Source organism: Salmo salar, chromosome ssa20 (genome assembly GCF_905237065.1).
Source record: "Salmo salar chromosome ssa20, Ssal_v3.1, whole genome shotgun sequence".
Lineage (NCBI taxonomy): Eukaryota > Metazoa > Chordata > Actinopteri > Salmoniformes > Salmonidae > Salmo > Salmo salar.
This window is the reverse complement of record NC_059461.1, coordinates 59,749,258-59,764,270: the sequence shown is the minus strand read 5'-3', so window position 1 is coordinate 59,764,270 and position 15,013 is coordinate 59,749,258. Positions and strand designations below refer to the sequence as shown.

The 15,013-nt window shown below is 41.7% G+C and overlaps 1 protein-coding gene across 1 annotated transcript; it reads right to left on the bottom strand.

Moving 5' to 3' along the window:
* Positions 1-10,310: 10,310 nt before the first annotated feature.
* Positions 10,311-13,017, bottom strand: LOC106580982 (olfactory receptor 6N1-like). Its single transcript, XM_014162597.2, has one exon. The coding sequence runs from the start codon at positions 12,683-12,685 to the stop codon at positions 11,750-11,752; it is 936 nt and encodes a 311-aa protein (XP_014018072.1). The 5' UTR covers positions 12,686-13,017; the 3' UTR covers positions 10,311-11,749.
* Positions 13,018-15,013: the final 1,996 nt, after the last annotated feature.

Genomic DNA, 15,013 nt, shown 5'->3' with positions numbered 1-15,013 from the left:
TTTGGTTTGGTCCATCGCGGGTTATCCGTACCCTTTTATCGTTCTCTTTTGCCGGACCTGCTAGCAAGGTGCCCGAGAGCTGTGACTACACCGAGGGCTAACATATTGTGTGTTGTCTCTTCGTGTGCAGGTCGAATAAAAATGATTCTACCAACAGAATTCCAGTTGTGGCAGTGTCCTAAATAAAAAATACACAACGCAGAACGAACCACGCTACATCAGTACCAACAAAGGACCTAGAACGCAATTGTTTAATAAACCTGGCTTGTTTTAGGCCATGGTCATGTTCTAAAACTTCTTGTTGCTGTCATGGATAATCATTCCTTGATGTGTTATAGGACAACAGAACCCTCTTCTGGTAATTAACCCCGATATCAAAGAATATACTGTCCTTTCCGCACCTGTGTTTGGGTTATTTACTGGTTACAAGTAGCTTATTTTATACTGAACCAAAAATGAATGCTACATTTTAAGATTTTAGAATTCCAGTTCATATGAGAATCTTAATTGAAATACATTTATTTGGCCCTTATCTATGAATTTCACATGACTGGGAATATGTATGCATCTGTTGGTCAAACACGTTTAAAAAAAAAATGGGCCTCAGGATCTTGTCACAGTATTTCTGTGCATTCAAATTGCCATCGATAAAATGCAATTGTGTTTGTTGTCCGTAGCTTAAACCTGTACCATAAGCCCATCGCCACCATGGGGCACTCTGTTCACAGCGTTGACAGCAGCAAAATTCTCTATACACGTGGTCTGCGGTTGTGAGGCCGGTTGGCCATACTGCCACATTTCCTGAAACAGGTTTTATGGTAGAGAAATGAACATCGCATTCTCTGGCAATAGCTCGGGTGGACATCCCTGCAGTTGCCATGCCAATTGCGGGCTCCCTTAACTTGAGACATTTTGGCATTGTGTCGCGAGAACTGCACATTAGAGGACCTTTGTTGTCCCTGGCACGAGGTGCACCTGTGTAATTATCATGCTATTTCATCAGCTTCTTATATGCCACACTGGTCAGCTGGATGGATTCTTTTGGCAAATGAGAAATGCTTACTAACAGGGATGTGAACAATACATTTTTGTTCACAATTTGAGACAAGCTTATGGAATGTTTCTCAGGTCTTTTATTGCGGCTTATGAAACATGGGACCAAAACACTACATTTTACACTGAACAAAAATATAAATGCACTTTCCCTGAACTGAGTACTGTTGGGAGAGCAAAATTGTCCTTCAGTACAAACCTGTCACGGATACCCACCTGGGGCCATGCCTGGAGAGGACGAGACCATAGAAATAGTGACACCTGAACCTGGACTTGACAACGCCCATAGAAACACCTCCATGCCACTGAGGTAGTCGATTACCGGGCTATGGCCCATGACATGACCGGGCAGAGGAATGTGCCCTTCTCAAATTGAAAAGTATTCTGCATTTCCTTGATCCTACATTACCCCACGTGCTTGATGTCACTGTTTTAAACTGACTTCGCCAAATCACGTTATCTACAGTAACTTTGATTGGACTGATCGTGTCATCATCATACTTTCATAATCTTAGCTAACAATCAACTGTTTAATCCTTGTCATATGAAGAGAAATTATAGATAAAAGGTATCGGTGCTCATTGGCCATTGGACATAAACATTACACAACAGGTTTGGAAATCGCAAATTCAACAATGAGTGGTTTAGAAGGAATCAGTGGCTAACTGCAAGCATTGCAAAGCAATCACTAGCCTGCTATTCAGCGGAGTGGCTGTGTGGTCCCAAGTCTGGAGTTAAGGGTCTCTTTTCCAAGCTTAAAATGATAAACATCCAACATTGGCCATGCTGTCAATGAAGCATGATTTGTGCCGCGCTCAAAACAACAACTTGGAACTGCGAAATATGACTTCAGTGAGTTCAAGACAACTGGGAACTCGTAAACAAATCTCAGACTGGAAAATTCACGTTTTGAATGGTCATCCAACTTGGAAATGTAAATCCGTAACTCAGGCCTCTTTCTAGAGCTACGGCCTGAAGAACAGTGACGTCATTATGATTCGACTTTGTTTTTTTCCAGAGTTCGCGTTTGTCTTGAAAGCACCATAAATCCAGAGAACGCCAGAATATGAAGACAAAGTTTGATGACAGAATTTGCCCACGAAGGACCGCCGCACCACCTTCCTGTTCAAGTGAGCACAGCACAACAAGGTGAGTCCAAAAAGGTATTGTATGCTGCTGCATAAATTATGTAATATGCCACGGAGATATGTATACTGTAGCTAAGAAAGTAATACTAAGTGTATGTTGTGTAGTAAGCTGTTATTAGCCCATGTGCCTCACCCTAATAATTTGGTCTATTTTCCCCTCTTAATTTCAGCCTACTGTTGTCCCCTTATGCCATAGTTTGTACATCTCAATTGTCAGTAGAAACCACATTTGTTTAAGCAAGTCAGCCATATCAGCTATGTTTTTTTAAAAGGCAGTAAATGAGGCTAAATGAACTGTTTCGCTGCCAGACAAGGCTCCGATGATAGCCAGGTGTAGCAGTGGTAATGGTGTTGGGACTCTGCTGTTGGGACTCTGCTGTTGGGAAAGCTTTATGTAATGTAGGCCCAAACAGTTGGTGGGCACCGTTTGTCACCGTTATACTGAAATTAATGTATTGTTAAGTGTTGTGTTTTGTAGTGGCTTTGCTGGCATGCATCCCACATTTGTTTGCCCCACCAAGATTTACATGCTAAAATCACCACTGCTAATGTCTAACTCTAACCTTAAATTAAAACCAAAAAGCAAAATGTTTGTTTTTAGTGAATTATCACAATATAGACTATTTTGACTTTGCAGCTAAGTGGAAAGTGCTCAGTTCTGCCTCCAGGACAAGACTCAGACAATGAATGTCAACCTGCGATTAAAGCTGTGTTCGAATACCCATACTAACATATTGTATACTACATACAGTTGAAGTTGGAAGTTTACATACACCTTAGCCAAATACATTTAAACTCAGTTTCACAATTCCTGACATTTAATCCTAGTAAAAATTCTCTGTCTTAAGTCAGTTAGGATCAGCACTTTATTTTAAGAATGTGAAATGTCAGAATAATAGTAGAGAGAATTATTTATTTCAGCTTTTATTTCTTTCATCACATTCCCAGTGGGACAGAAGTTTACATACTCAATTAGTATTTGGTAGCATTGCCTTTAAATTGTTTAACTTGGGTCAAACGTTTTGCGTAGCCTTCCACAAGCTTCCCACAATAAGTTGGGTGAATTTTGGCCCATTCCTCCTGACAGAGCTGGTGTAACTGAGTCAGGTTTGTAGGCCTCCTTGCTCGCACAAGCTTTTTCAATTCCGCCCACAAATTTTATATAGGATTGAGGTCATTTATGTCCACTCCAATACCTTAACTTTGTTGTCCACAACTTTGGAAGTATGCTTGGGGTCATTGTACATTTGGAAGATGCATTTGCGACCAAGCTTTAACTTCCTGACTGATGTCTTGAGATGTTGTTTCAAAATATCCACATAACGCCATCTATTTTGTGAAGTGCACCAGTCCCTCCTGCAGCAAAGCACCCCCACAACATGATGCTGCCACCCCCGTGCTTCACGGTTGGGATGGTGTTCTTTGCTTGCAATCCTTCCCCTTTTTCCTCCAAACATAACAATGGTCATTATGACCAAACAGTTCTATTTTTGTTTCATCAGACCATTTACATTTTAGTAATTTAGCAGACGCTCCTATCCAGAGCGACTTACAGTAGTGAATGCATACATTTTTTCTCCGTACTGGTCCCCCGTGGGAATCGAACCCACAACCCTGGTGTTGCAAACACCATGCTCTACCAACTGAGCTACACGGGACTACCAGAGGACATTTCTCCAAAATGTACGATCTTTGTCCCCATGTGCAGTCACAAACCGTAGTCTGGCTTTTTTATGGTGGTTTTCGGAGCTTTGGCTTCTTCCTTGCTGAGTGGCCTTTCAGGTTATGGCGATATAGCACTCGTCTTACTGTGGATATCAATACTTTCGTTCCTGTTTCCTCCATGATCTTCACAAAGTTCTTTGCTGTTGTTCTGTGATTGATTTGCACTTTTCGCACCAAAGTACGTTCATCTCTAGGAGACAGAACGCGTCTCCTTCCTGAGCGGTATGACAGCTGCGTGGTCCCATGGTGTTTATACTTGCGTACTATTGTTTGTACAGATGAATGTGGTACCTTCAGGCGTTTGGAAATTGCTCCCAAGGATGAACCAAACATGTGGGGGTCCACAATTCTTTTTCTGAGGTCTTGGCTGATTTCTTTTGATTTTCCCACGATATCAAGCAAAGACGCACTGACTTTGAAGATAGGCCTTGAAATATATCCACAGGTACACCTCCAATTGACTCAAACTATGTCAATTAGCCTATCAGAAGCTTCTAAAGCCATGACATCATTTTCCAAGCTGTTTAAAGGCACAGTCAACTTAGTGTATATAAACTTCTGACACACTGGAATTGTGATACAGTGAATTATAAGTGAAATAATCTGTCTGTAAACAATTGTTGGAAAAATTACTTGTGTCATGCACAAAGTAGATGTCCTAACCGACTTGCCAAAACTATAGTTTGTTAAAAGAAATTTGTGGAGTGGTTGAAAAACGAGTTTTAATGATTCCAACCTAAGTGTGTAAACTTCCGACTTCAATTGTATACGACATACTCTATACTATTAGTTCATTTTAGTATACTGTTAACTAACGGTATTCTTTCAACTCTTCGCCTGTCTACCAGAAGTTGATGCTGTTGCTATGCAACCTCTTGTTAGATAGTTAGCATAACAAAGTACTAGTTGGACATTTTACGACTTCAGGTGTGTTTTTAAATTCAATCTGGAGTGCCAGAGTGTGCTCGTAAATTCAGAGCATTGTCAGATTGTACGTGTGCACACTGAGCATTCTGACATTGGCTAGCTACTCCCAGACACACATGATACCACTCTGATCATTTTACTCACCCAAGCAGAGCTGGTTAGGCAGTTTCTGTTATCCAGAGGGTTGGTGACTGTAACTGTGCTGCTGGCAACAATTTAACTATGCTTTTTTGCTGATGTTTTCTGACACCGGCCATATTCAGCGGGTGTTGAGCGCTCGTAAATTCATTATTCTGCACTCTGGTACGCTCAGACGAGTGTGCTCTGAAATCTGAGTAGAGAGCCAGTGTCACGGGTGTCGTAGGGATTAGACCAAAACGCAGCGGGAACGTGTAAACTCATCTTCTTATTTTATTAAAGAAGGAAAACAAAAGAAACACGTATACAAAAACAACAAACGACACTAAACAGTCCCGTCAGGTGCACGAACACAAAACAGGAAATAACTACCCACAAATCCCATAGAAAAAACACCCCTCTTAAATAGGACCTTCAATTAGAAGCAACGAGAGCAGCTGCTTCCAATTGAAGGTCAACCCAATAAACACCACATAGAAATAGACATACTAGAACCAACATAGAAATAGACGAACAAAGAACATAGCCCAACAAACCCCGAAACACTCTAAACAAACACCCCCTGCCACGCCCTGACCGAACTATATTAACAAACAACCTCTTTTACTGGTCAGGACGTGACAGCCAGAGCAAATTTACGAAAGCACCCGAATGTCCATTTTGAACGCACAATAACTATACCATTTAGCTAAGCTAAGAATGATGGGAATAATCAAGTCAATAACCGTTGGGTAGTTTGTTAGATAGCCTATAGTTAAAATACTGGCAAGTTTGATGTATAAATAGCCAACGAATGTTACATACAGGTACGTACTGCTGTAATAATATGCTATGTGGTTCGTAAGGACAGTGTAACTAACAAACTGTCAGCCAACATAATGTGTAAGGTAACTTATTTGACAAGTCATAACTTAATTACATTGCTGAACATTTTCTTAACATTTGTCATAAATTGTTAAAGCAATGATTTTGTATCCGCTCTCGTTGTACGTCGGCTCCATATTTTCCGCCATTTTCTTCAAATCTGAAAATGAGGTGAAGCCACACCCATTTCCTGAAGAATTGCATTATAGGCCCTAAAGTACGGAAATAGTGTCCTCTGTGTGAATACTTCATATTTTGGTGAATTTATTACAACATCTGGGAACTTTAGGCATACTAACTATATCCAAACTATGACCAATAAGCACACTATATACTCAATTCAAATCACAAATAGTACGGTTAGTATTAGTATTCGAACACAGCTTATTCGAACAGTATTCAAACACAGTGTTACTGTTTTGGATGTACAGACACTTCCCACTTGCAAAGACACACACAAGAAACACCCACCACAAAGCACCACTCCAATACACACATCTCTTTGGCTGTTAACTAACCTGCTATTTGACATTTACAAATAACTTTGTGGTTGAACTTATTTTCTCAAAGCTGCACTGCCCCCCACAAAGTTACACTTTCAAACTTGGTGAACTTTTATTGCAGGTGAGCATTTTACATATAGAATGAAGTCTTTGTCGGAGGATCTATCCATTCACGGATAGATACAGATGAATTACTACAAAATATGTAACTTTAACAAGAAACTCAATGCAGAGAACTGGCAAACCTTTTTATTTTACTTGCACTTGTATGTGCTACTCTATTGTTGCAAAACAGACATAGCTACCCCTGGCACTGAAATAAAATAGTTAAAATCTCATTTGAGGTGTCTGTTATTGAATTTTGCACTTCCGTTGAACCTGATAGTGCAACAATGTATAGTAGGCTATACATAGTAGGCTATTTTCCATCCTGTTATGCTAGTAGAACAATTCATAACACTACCACTGCATCAGAGAGGGAAGGGCAAACAAACCTGCAATCAATGGTTGGCTAGTCAATATGTCGATCCAACTCAAGATGCAAGGTTTGTCCAATGACAAGTGTAAATCATTTGATTTACTGCCTGAAGCTTTACATAGCCTACTTTGTGCCATTTTCTAAAACAATCATTCATACCACCATAAGACTGTAAAAATACATCATTTCGAATTGTCAGTATATAATATACGTTAAACTTGGATTTATAAAAATGTAGTGATTAAATTAAAAATAATTTCAGAATGTGATATTTCTGTTCGGTATTTCTTGTATCTTGTTTATGCACACTATATCACTCTAAATGTGTAGCCTACATTCAACCATACTTTCTAGTTACATGCATATTATTCTTATTGTCACGTCCTGACCAGTATAATGGGTTATTTGTTATTGTAGTTTGGTCAGGGCGTGGCAGGGGTGTGTTTGTTTTGTGTTGTTGGGGTCTTTGGGTATTGTTCTATGTTTGTATGTCTATGGTTATTCTATGTTGTGTATTTCTTTGTGTTGGCCTGGTATGGCTCTCAATCAGGAACAGCTGTACATCGTTGTTGCTGATTGGGAGTCATACTAAGGTAGCCCTTTTTTCACCTGTCTTTTGTGGGAAGTTGTTTTTGCACTGCTAGGGTTAGCCTGCAATGCTGTTTAGCTGTCGTTCGTTTTTTTTTCTCGTTTTCTTGTTGTTTGTGTAAATGTTCTAATAAAAGTATTATGAGCATTCACGTACCCGCTGCATTTTGGTCCCATCCTTACGACGGCCGTGACAGAACTTCCCACCAACAAAGGAACAAGCAGCGGGGTAAGGAGCATGATGAAGAAGGATGGACATGGGCGGAGATGAGGATGAGCATATCCAGGGCTATGGCATCGAGGCCCAGCATCCACAGGCCGGTGTGTTCAGTGCCAGCGTCCCGCATTTGCCGGGGGGAAGCGGGCACCCAGCCAGTACGGGTGGTGCCAGTCCTGCGCTCGAGACCGCCAGTGCGCCTCCACGGCCCAATGTATCCTGTTCCCGCTCCCCGCACTAGCCCTGAGGTGCGTGTCTCCAGTCTGGCACCTCCAAAGCCAGCACCACGCACCAGGCCTCCAGTGTGTCAGCCCAGTCCAGCTCGTCCTGCTCCTGCTCCTCGCACTAGCCCTGTGGTGTGTGTCCCTAGTCTGGCACTTCCTAGGCCAGCCCCACGCATCAGGCCTTCAGTGCGCAGTCCCCGTCCAGAGCTTCCGGCGACAGTGCCTCGTCCAGAGCGTCCGGCGACAGTGCCTCGTCCAGAGCGTCCGGCGACAGTGCCCCGTCCAGAGCGTCCGGCGACAGTGCCCCGTCCAGAGCGTCCGGCGACAGTGCCCCGTCCAGAGCGTCCGGCGACAGTGCCCCGTCCAGAGCGACGGGCGACAGTGCCCCGTCCAGAGCGACGGCCCACAGTGCCCCGTCCAGAGCGACGGCCCACAGTGCCCCGTCCAGAGCGACGGCCCACAGTGCCCCGTCCAGAGCGACGGCCCACAGTGCCCCGTCCAGAGCGACGGCCCACAGTGCCCCGTCCAGAGCGACGGCCCACAGTGCCCCGTCCAGAGCGACGGCCCACAGTGCCCCGTCCAGAGCGACGGCCCTACAGTCCGGAACCGAGAGAGACGGCCCTACAGTCCGGAACCGAGAGAGACGGCCCTACAGTCCGGAACCGAGAGAGACGGCCCTACAGTCCGGAACCGAGAGAGACGGCCCTACAGTCCGGAACCGAGAGAGACGGCCCTACAGTCCGGAACCGAGAGAGACGGCCCTACAGTCCGGAACCGAGAGAGACGGCCCTACAGTCCGGAACCGGTGCAGCCAGAGTCGCCCTTCAGTCCGGAACCGGTGCAGCCAGAGTCGCGCATCAGCCCGAGGTCTCCAGCGACGCGCATCAGCCCGAGGTCTCCAGCGATGCACCTAATCCCTGAGCCTTCAGCAGGGGTGGAGAGGTTTGGTTGGGGACTAAGGCCGGGGCCTGAGCCACCTCCGTGGTAGGAGGATTGGGGAGGGGGGGGTGTTGCACAAGAACCGTCGGTGACGGTGGCCACCCTCCCTTCCCTCCCCTGTAGTTTTGGGATTATAATATTTTTTTTTAAATATTTTGTTGTGGGTTATTGTTTTTATAGTTTTTTGTTTCAGGTGCATCCGGGGTTTGCACCTTTGGGGGGGGGGGGTACTATCACGTCCTGACCAGTATAAGGGGTTATTTGTTATTGTAGTTTGGTCAGGGTGTGGCAGGGGTGTGTTTGTTTTGCGTTGTCGGGGTTTTAGGGTATTGTTCTATGTTTTGTATTTCTATGGTTTTTCTATGTTGTGTATTTCTTTCTGTTGGCCTGGTATTGCTCTCAATCAGGAACAGCTGTACATCGTTGTTGCTGATTGGGAGTCATACTTAGGTAGCCCTTTTTTCACCTGTCTTTTGTGGGAAGTTGTTTTTGCACTGCTAGGGTTAGCCTGCAATACTGTTTAGCTGTCGTTCATTTTTTTGTTTTTCTTGTTTTTTTGTGTAAATGTTCTAATAAAAGTATTATGAGCATTCACATACCCGCTGCATTTTGGTCCCATCCTTACGCCGGCCGTGACACTTATTGCATCAATGAAATAATGAATTTTATTCAAAGTGGTCGTGAATATCCACTTATTTTGAGATACACTGAGGAGGCCTGGTTATTAGCACATAGATGCATTATCACAACTTAATAACCTAAAAAAAAACGTTACTTTTGGATTTGTGTATGAAATGGAACCAGCGGCCAAAGGATTGAACACTGATATTCGGATTTTTTTTGACAGTGCAATGTGAGTTTTTATTACAGTCATTATAGCAATGTAACGTTATTGATCTGTCAGTTTTCCTATATAATTCCCTACTTTTCACACTGACACGGTATAAACAGCTCTACAGGCTTCACTGTCATGGTGCACAGTCAGTTCACAACACTATGCTCATCATGTCTTAGCAGGGTCAGACAGTGAGGGAAGGCCAGTCATTAGAGCGCAGGTAAATTTTGCAGTCTATTATAATAATCAGTGAATATATACAAAGTTCCATCTTGAGTGGATGGATAGGCTACAGTCTGATATCTGGAAATAATGGTATTTTCAATTATTGAACCATTGACTCTATTCTTGGATAATATAATGTATAAATGTACACCAAGGCAATTCTTTGTCATGCCTCATCTGAGCTGGCTACATTCTGGCAAAGACTATATTCTTTTGTCTCACTTTCCCTGTTTTTGTTTGCTTGGAAATGTTGATACTGGAGGCTGTTAAAAGAAGAAACTGTGTAACCATAGCATGTATAGCAGCTAAGAAATGCATTGCCATTAATTGGAAGGTTGGTCATCCTCCCACAATGTCACAGTGGATGGCAGAAATGTCAAATAATGTATCACTAGATTTGATTTATTACTAGATTAAGGGTATACTGTACAGATTTGATAAGGTACCTTATGGAATACTGTATGACAGATGGGGTCTGTAATGAAAACCTTTTTTTTTGTCAAGCAGTCACAAATCTATATCAATTCCCCATTACAAATATCACCAGTAGTGGCCTACATTTATGGTTAATTCACAGAATTTCTCATCTGCAATGCTTACTTGGTTAGGGTAATTTACTGTTTTCAATGTCGGAGTGGATATATGTTTTGCAGAACTCACAACCTATGCTATACTTGTGAGAAACAAGTTTGTCTGATAAGTATTTCTGATTGCCTTAACTCACCACCACTAATGAGCTGTGGAGCTTCTCAAAGTCATTTTTCTACACCTCAAACAGCAAGTAAACAGTCCTGTTTTTAGAATCCGTTAAGAATGACAATAGTATTTGAACAATATTTCCACCTCTCTCTCTTTTGATAACCACTCGGCAAGAAAGGGACAAATGTAATGCTCTGATCCAGTGGAAACGTCATAAAATAACTGACCCAGTTGATACAGTGTTTCGAGACGGTTGCAGACAGGCCATGCATGGCCAATGTGATTTATAGGATATTTAATTGTATCGGGATATTTTATGCCTGCAGGATGCATTGTTTTGTAGGCTTTATGTAGGCATTTGTTACATAGTTGGCAGTGGCACTAAAAGTTACTTTTAGATTTGTATAATTTTCATTTAGATTACCATTGTAGAATGTAGATTAACCACAGACAATGTTTTTGAGATACAAAGACTATTATAAATGAAATGAAAGTGTTCCACGAATATGTGCCTATTGAAAATCATAACTGGCACGCAGGTTGGTAGAAATGGTAAGATAAAAAGGCACATTGGATGTGTCTATAAATGGAAAAATCTTTTTTTAAATTTTGACAAATTGATTGGTCGAAAGAAAAGACTACTCTTGCTCGACCAAGATTTTTGTTGTTGTTGTGTACAGCACTAGTAGAAATGCAGGAAATTAGCATTAGATGCCCCAGAAAATGTATGGAGGACCCCCCCCACTCTTCTAAAACCAGAGTTGCGCCGCCTACGAAAGGTTAAAAAAAATATGGCATCATTTAACATTACAACAGTTTTGGCAGGTTTGACCATTATTTGTGTAGACATCTGATATGATGAAGTCTCCCTGTTGTGTAAGATCATGTAACTATCATTTCATATCCATGATTGTAGAATGTAGATTAACCACAGACAATGATTTTGAGATACAAAGACTATTATAAATTAAATTAAACTGTTCCATGAATATGTCCCTATGAAAATCATAACTGGCACGCAGTTGGGTAGAAATGGTAAGATAAATAGGCACATATAATGTGTCTATATATGGAAAATTTTGACAAATCGATTGGTTGAAAGAAAAGACTACTCTTGGTTGACCACGGTGCATTTTACCCATGCTTCTGATATCAGGAAGTCTCCCTGTTGTTTAGGATCATGTAACTAACATCTCATATCAATGATTTTATGTGCATTACACTTTCTGAAAACTGCCCTTCGAATCTGCTGGAGGTTAAGTCCATATATGACAGGGTTTAAGACAGGTGGTATAACAAGGAATTGTACAGCCATTGCATTACGCATATTTAGCGTAGTATTTACATTATTCCACCCTTGTAAATTGTCAAACAGGGTCACTGTGATGAAAATAAATATTGTTATTAAATGTGGCACACAAGTCTGTGTGAACTTAATCCTTCCCTTAGCTGACTTTACACAAGTCCTTACAATCTGACTGTAAGAAAATACAATGAATAGTATCTGTAAAACATGAACCACTATTACAAATTTGTTCAAATTCTGATTGATGGTTATGGGTAGACATGCATGTTTCAGTACAGACGGAATGTCACAGAAGATCTTATCAATGCGAGATCCACACAAAGGTAGTCTGACGGTTAAACTAACTGCTATGAGTGCTATAAATAAAGGATAACACCAAGAAAACAAGAGTAACTTTCTAACAGTTAAAGATGTCACAATGGTATGGTATAGTAGTGGTCTGCATATTGCCACATACCTGTCGTAAGACATCACTGTTAGAGTAGAAAGTTCACACATGACAGATGTGTATATTACATAGGCTTGAGTGAAACATCCATCATAAGATATCACCTGAACATCTGACTGAAGGTCCAGTAAGAACTTAGGATAGAAACCAGCAGTTCCATACAATCCATTGACACATAGACTACACAGAAAGATATACATGGGCTCATGGAGACCTTTCTCCTGAATGATTGTTATGATCAGAATCAGATTCACAGTGATGATGAGAAGGTATGTGATAAGAGACAAGATAAAATAGACCGATTTGTTGTTAAATGTCTCTTGTAAGCCAAAGAGATAAAATAACTCGACTTGGGTTGAGTTCTCCATAGCTTTTTGTTAATTTTCTTCCTCTGGTCAGTGCAAAAATTCTTAGTCCTTCCAAGGCTTCAGCATGTATGGAGGTGAATGAATTCAAGTGTGAATCATTTGATTCTGTTTAGGCTGAGAAACTTGTGTCCATGAAATGTCTTCTTGCTTGAGAGAGGGATACTGGTTCAATAACTTGTCCTGGTAGCCTCTAAATATATCGTAGTGTATGATCACATGGGATTGTAGTTTCAGTGTCAACATGTAACCACTCCATAGAGATGGATCAATTTTGAGTTTATGACAAGCAGCTAATTGGTTGAAATTTACTCTATTTATGCATTAACCCAGCAAACAGGGGATGTCCTAAGGACTTTCGGCAATGTTCCAATTTAGTCCATTTCAGGCAGCGTTTACCAAACTCTGTCCTGGGGACCTCAAGGGGTGCACAAGCATTTTTTTGCCCAAGCACTACATAGCTGATTCAAATAATCAAACCTGATGATTAGTTCATTATTTGAATCAGCTGTGTAGTGCTAGGGCAAAAACCAAAACGTGCACCCCTTGGGGTCTCAAGGTCAACGTTTGGGAAATGCTGCTTTAAGGGCTTCAGCGAGACGTTATCCCACTGATGTTCTGAGAACATTGTAGAAACATTAAATACATGACGTTAACCTCGGGACCATAATAGTGCGTTCAGTACAGATCCCAGTTTGGTCGCAGTATAACGTTATGATAAGGTATACCGAACAAAAATGTAAACGTAACATGCTTCAATTTAAAGGATTTTACAGAGTTACAGTTCATATAATGAAATCAGTCAATTGAAATAATAGAATTAGGGCCTAATCTATGGATTTCACATGACTGGGAATACAGATATGCATCTGTTGGTCACAGATACAGTACCTTAAAAATAGGGAGGGGTGTGGATCAGAAAACCAGTCAGTATTTGGTGTGACTTCCCTTTGCCTCCTCCAGCACGTCACATCTCCTTCGCATATAGTTGATCAGGCTGTTGATTGTGGAATGTGGAACATTTTCCCACTCTTCTTCAATGACTGTGCAAAGTTTCTGGATATTGGCGCGAAGTGGAACACGCTGTCGTACCAGATTATCCCGAACATGCCTGTTGAGTATGCAGACCATGGGAGAACTTGGACATTTTCAGCTTCCAGAAACGGCGTACAAATCCTTGAAACATGGGGCTGTGCATTATTATGCTCAAACGTGGTGATGGCGGCAGATGAATGGCACGACAATGGACATCAGGATCTCGTTACAGCATCTCTGTGCATTCAAATTGCCATCAATAAAATGCAAATGTGTTCGTTGTCCACAGTTTATGACTGCCCATACCATAACCTCACCACCACCACCGTGTTCACAACGTTGACATCAGCAAACCGCTCTTCCACACGATGCCATACACGTGGTCTGCAGATGTGAGGTCGGTTGGACCTACGCTACCATTCAAAAGTTTGGGTTCACTTAGAAATGTCCTTGTTTTTGAAAGAAAAGCACACTCCAGGATGCTGGCCTTCAAGGAGGAGTTGCAAAGAAAAAGCCATATCTCAGACTGGCCAATAAAAAGAAAAGATTAAGAGGGGCAAAAGAACACAGACACTGGACAGAGGAACTCTGCATAGAAGGCCAGCATCCCAGAGTCGCCTCTTCACTGTTGACGTTGAGACTGGTGTTTAGCGGGTACTATTTAATGAAGCTGCCAGTTGAGGACTTCTGTTCTGTGAGGCGTCTGTTTCTCAAACTAGACACTCTATTGTACTTGTCCTCTTGCTCAGTTGTGTACCAGGGCCTCCCACTCTTTCTATTCTGGTAAGAGCCAGTTTGTGCTGTTCTGTGAAGGGAGTAGTACACAGCATTGTACGAGATCTTCAGTTTCTTGGCAATTTCTCGCATGGAATAACCGTCATTTCTCAGAACAAGATTAGACTGACGTGTTTCAGAAGAAAGTTCTTTGTTTCTGGCCATTTTGAGCATGTTATCGAACCCACAAATGCTGATGCTCCATATACTCAATTAGTCTAAAGAAGGCCAGTTTTATTGCTTTTTTAATCAGAACAACAATATTTTTCAGCTGTTCTAACATAATTGCAAAAGGGGTTTCAATTAGCCTTTTAAAATGATAAACTTGGATTAGCTAACACAACATGCCACTGGAACACAGGAGTGATAATGGGCCTCTGTACGGCTGTGTAGATATTACATAAAATAAATCAACCGTTTCCAGCTACAATAGTCATTTACAACATGAACAATGTCTACACTGTATTTATGGTCACTTTTGATGTTATTTTAAAGGACATTTCTAAGTGACCCCAAAGTTTT

Coding starts and splice junctions, on each gene's coding strand:
- LOC106580982 (XM_014162597.2), bottom strand. CDS start 12,685: ATGGAGAACTCAACCCAAGTCGAGTTATTTTATCTCTTTGGCTTACAA.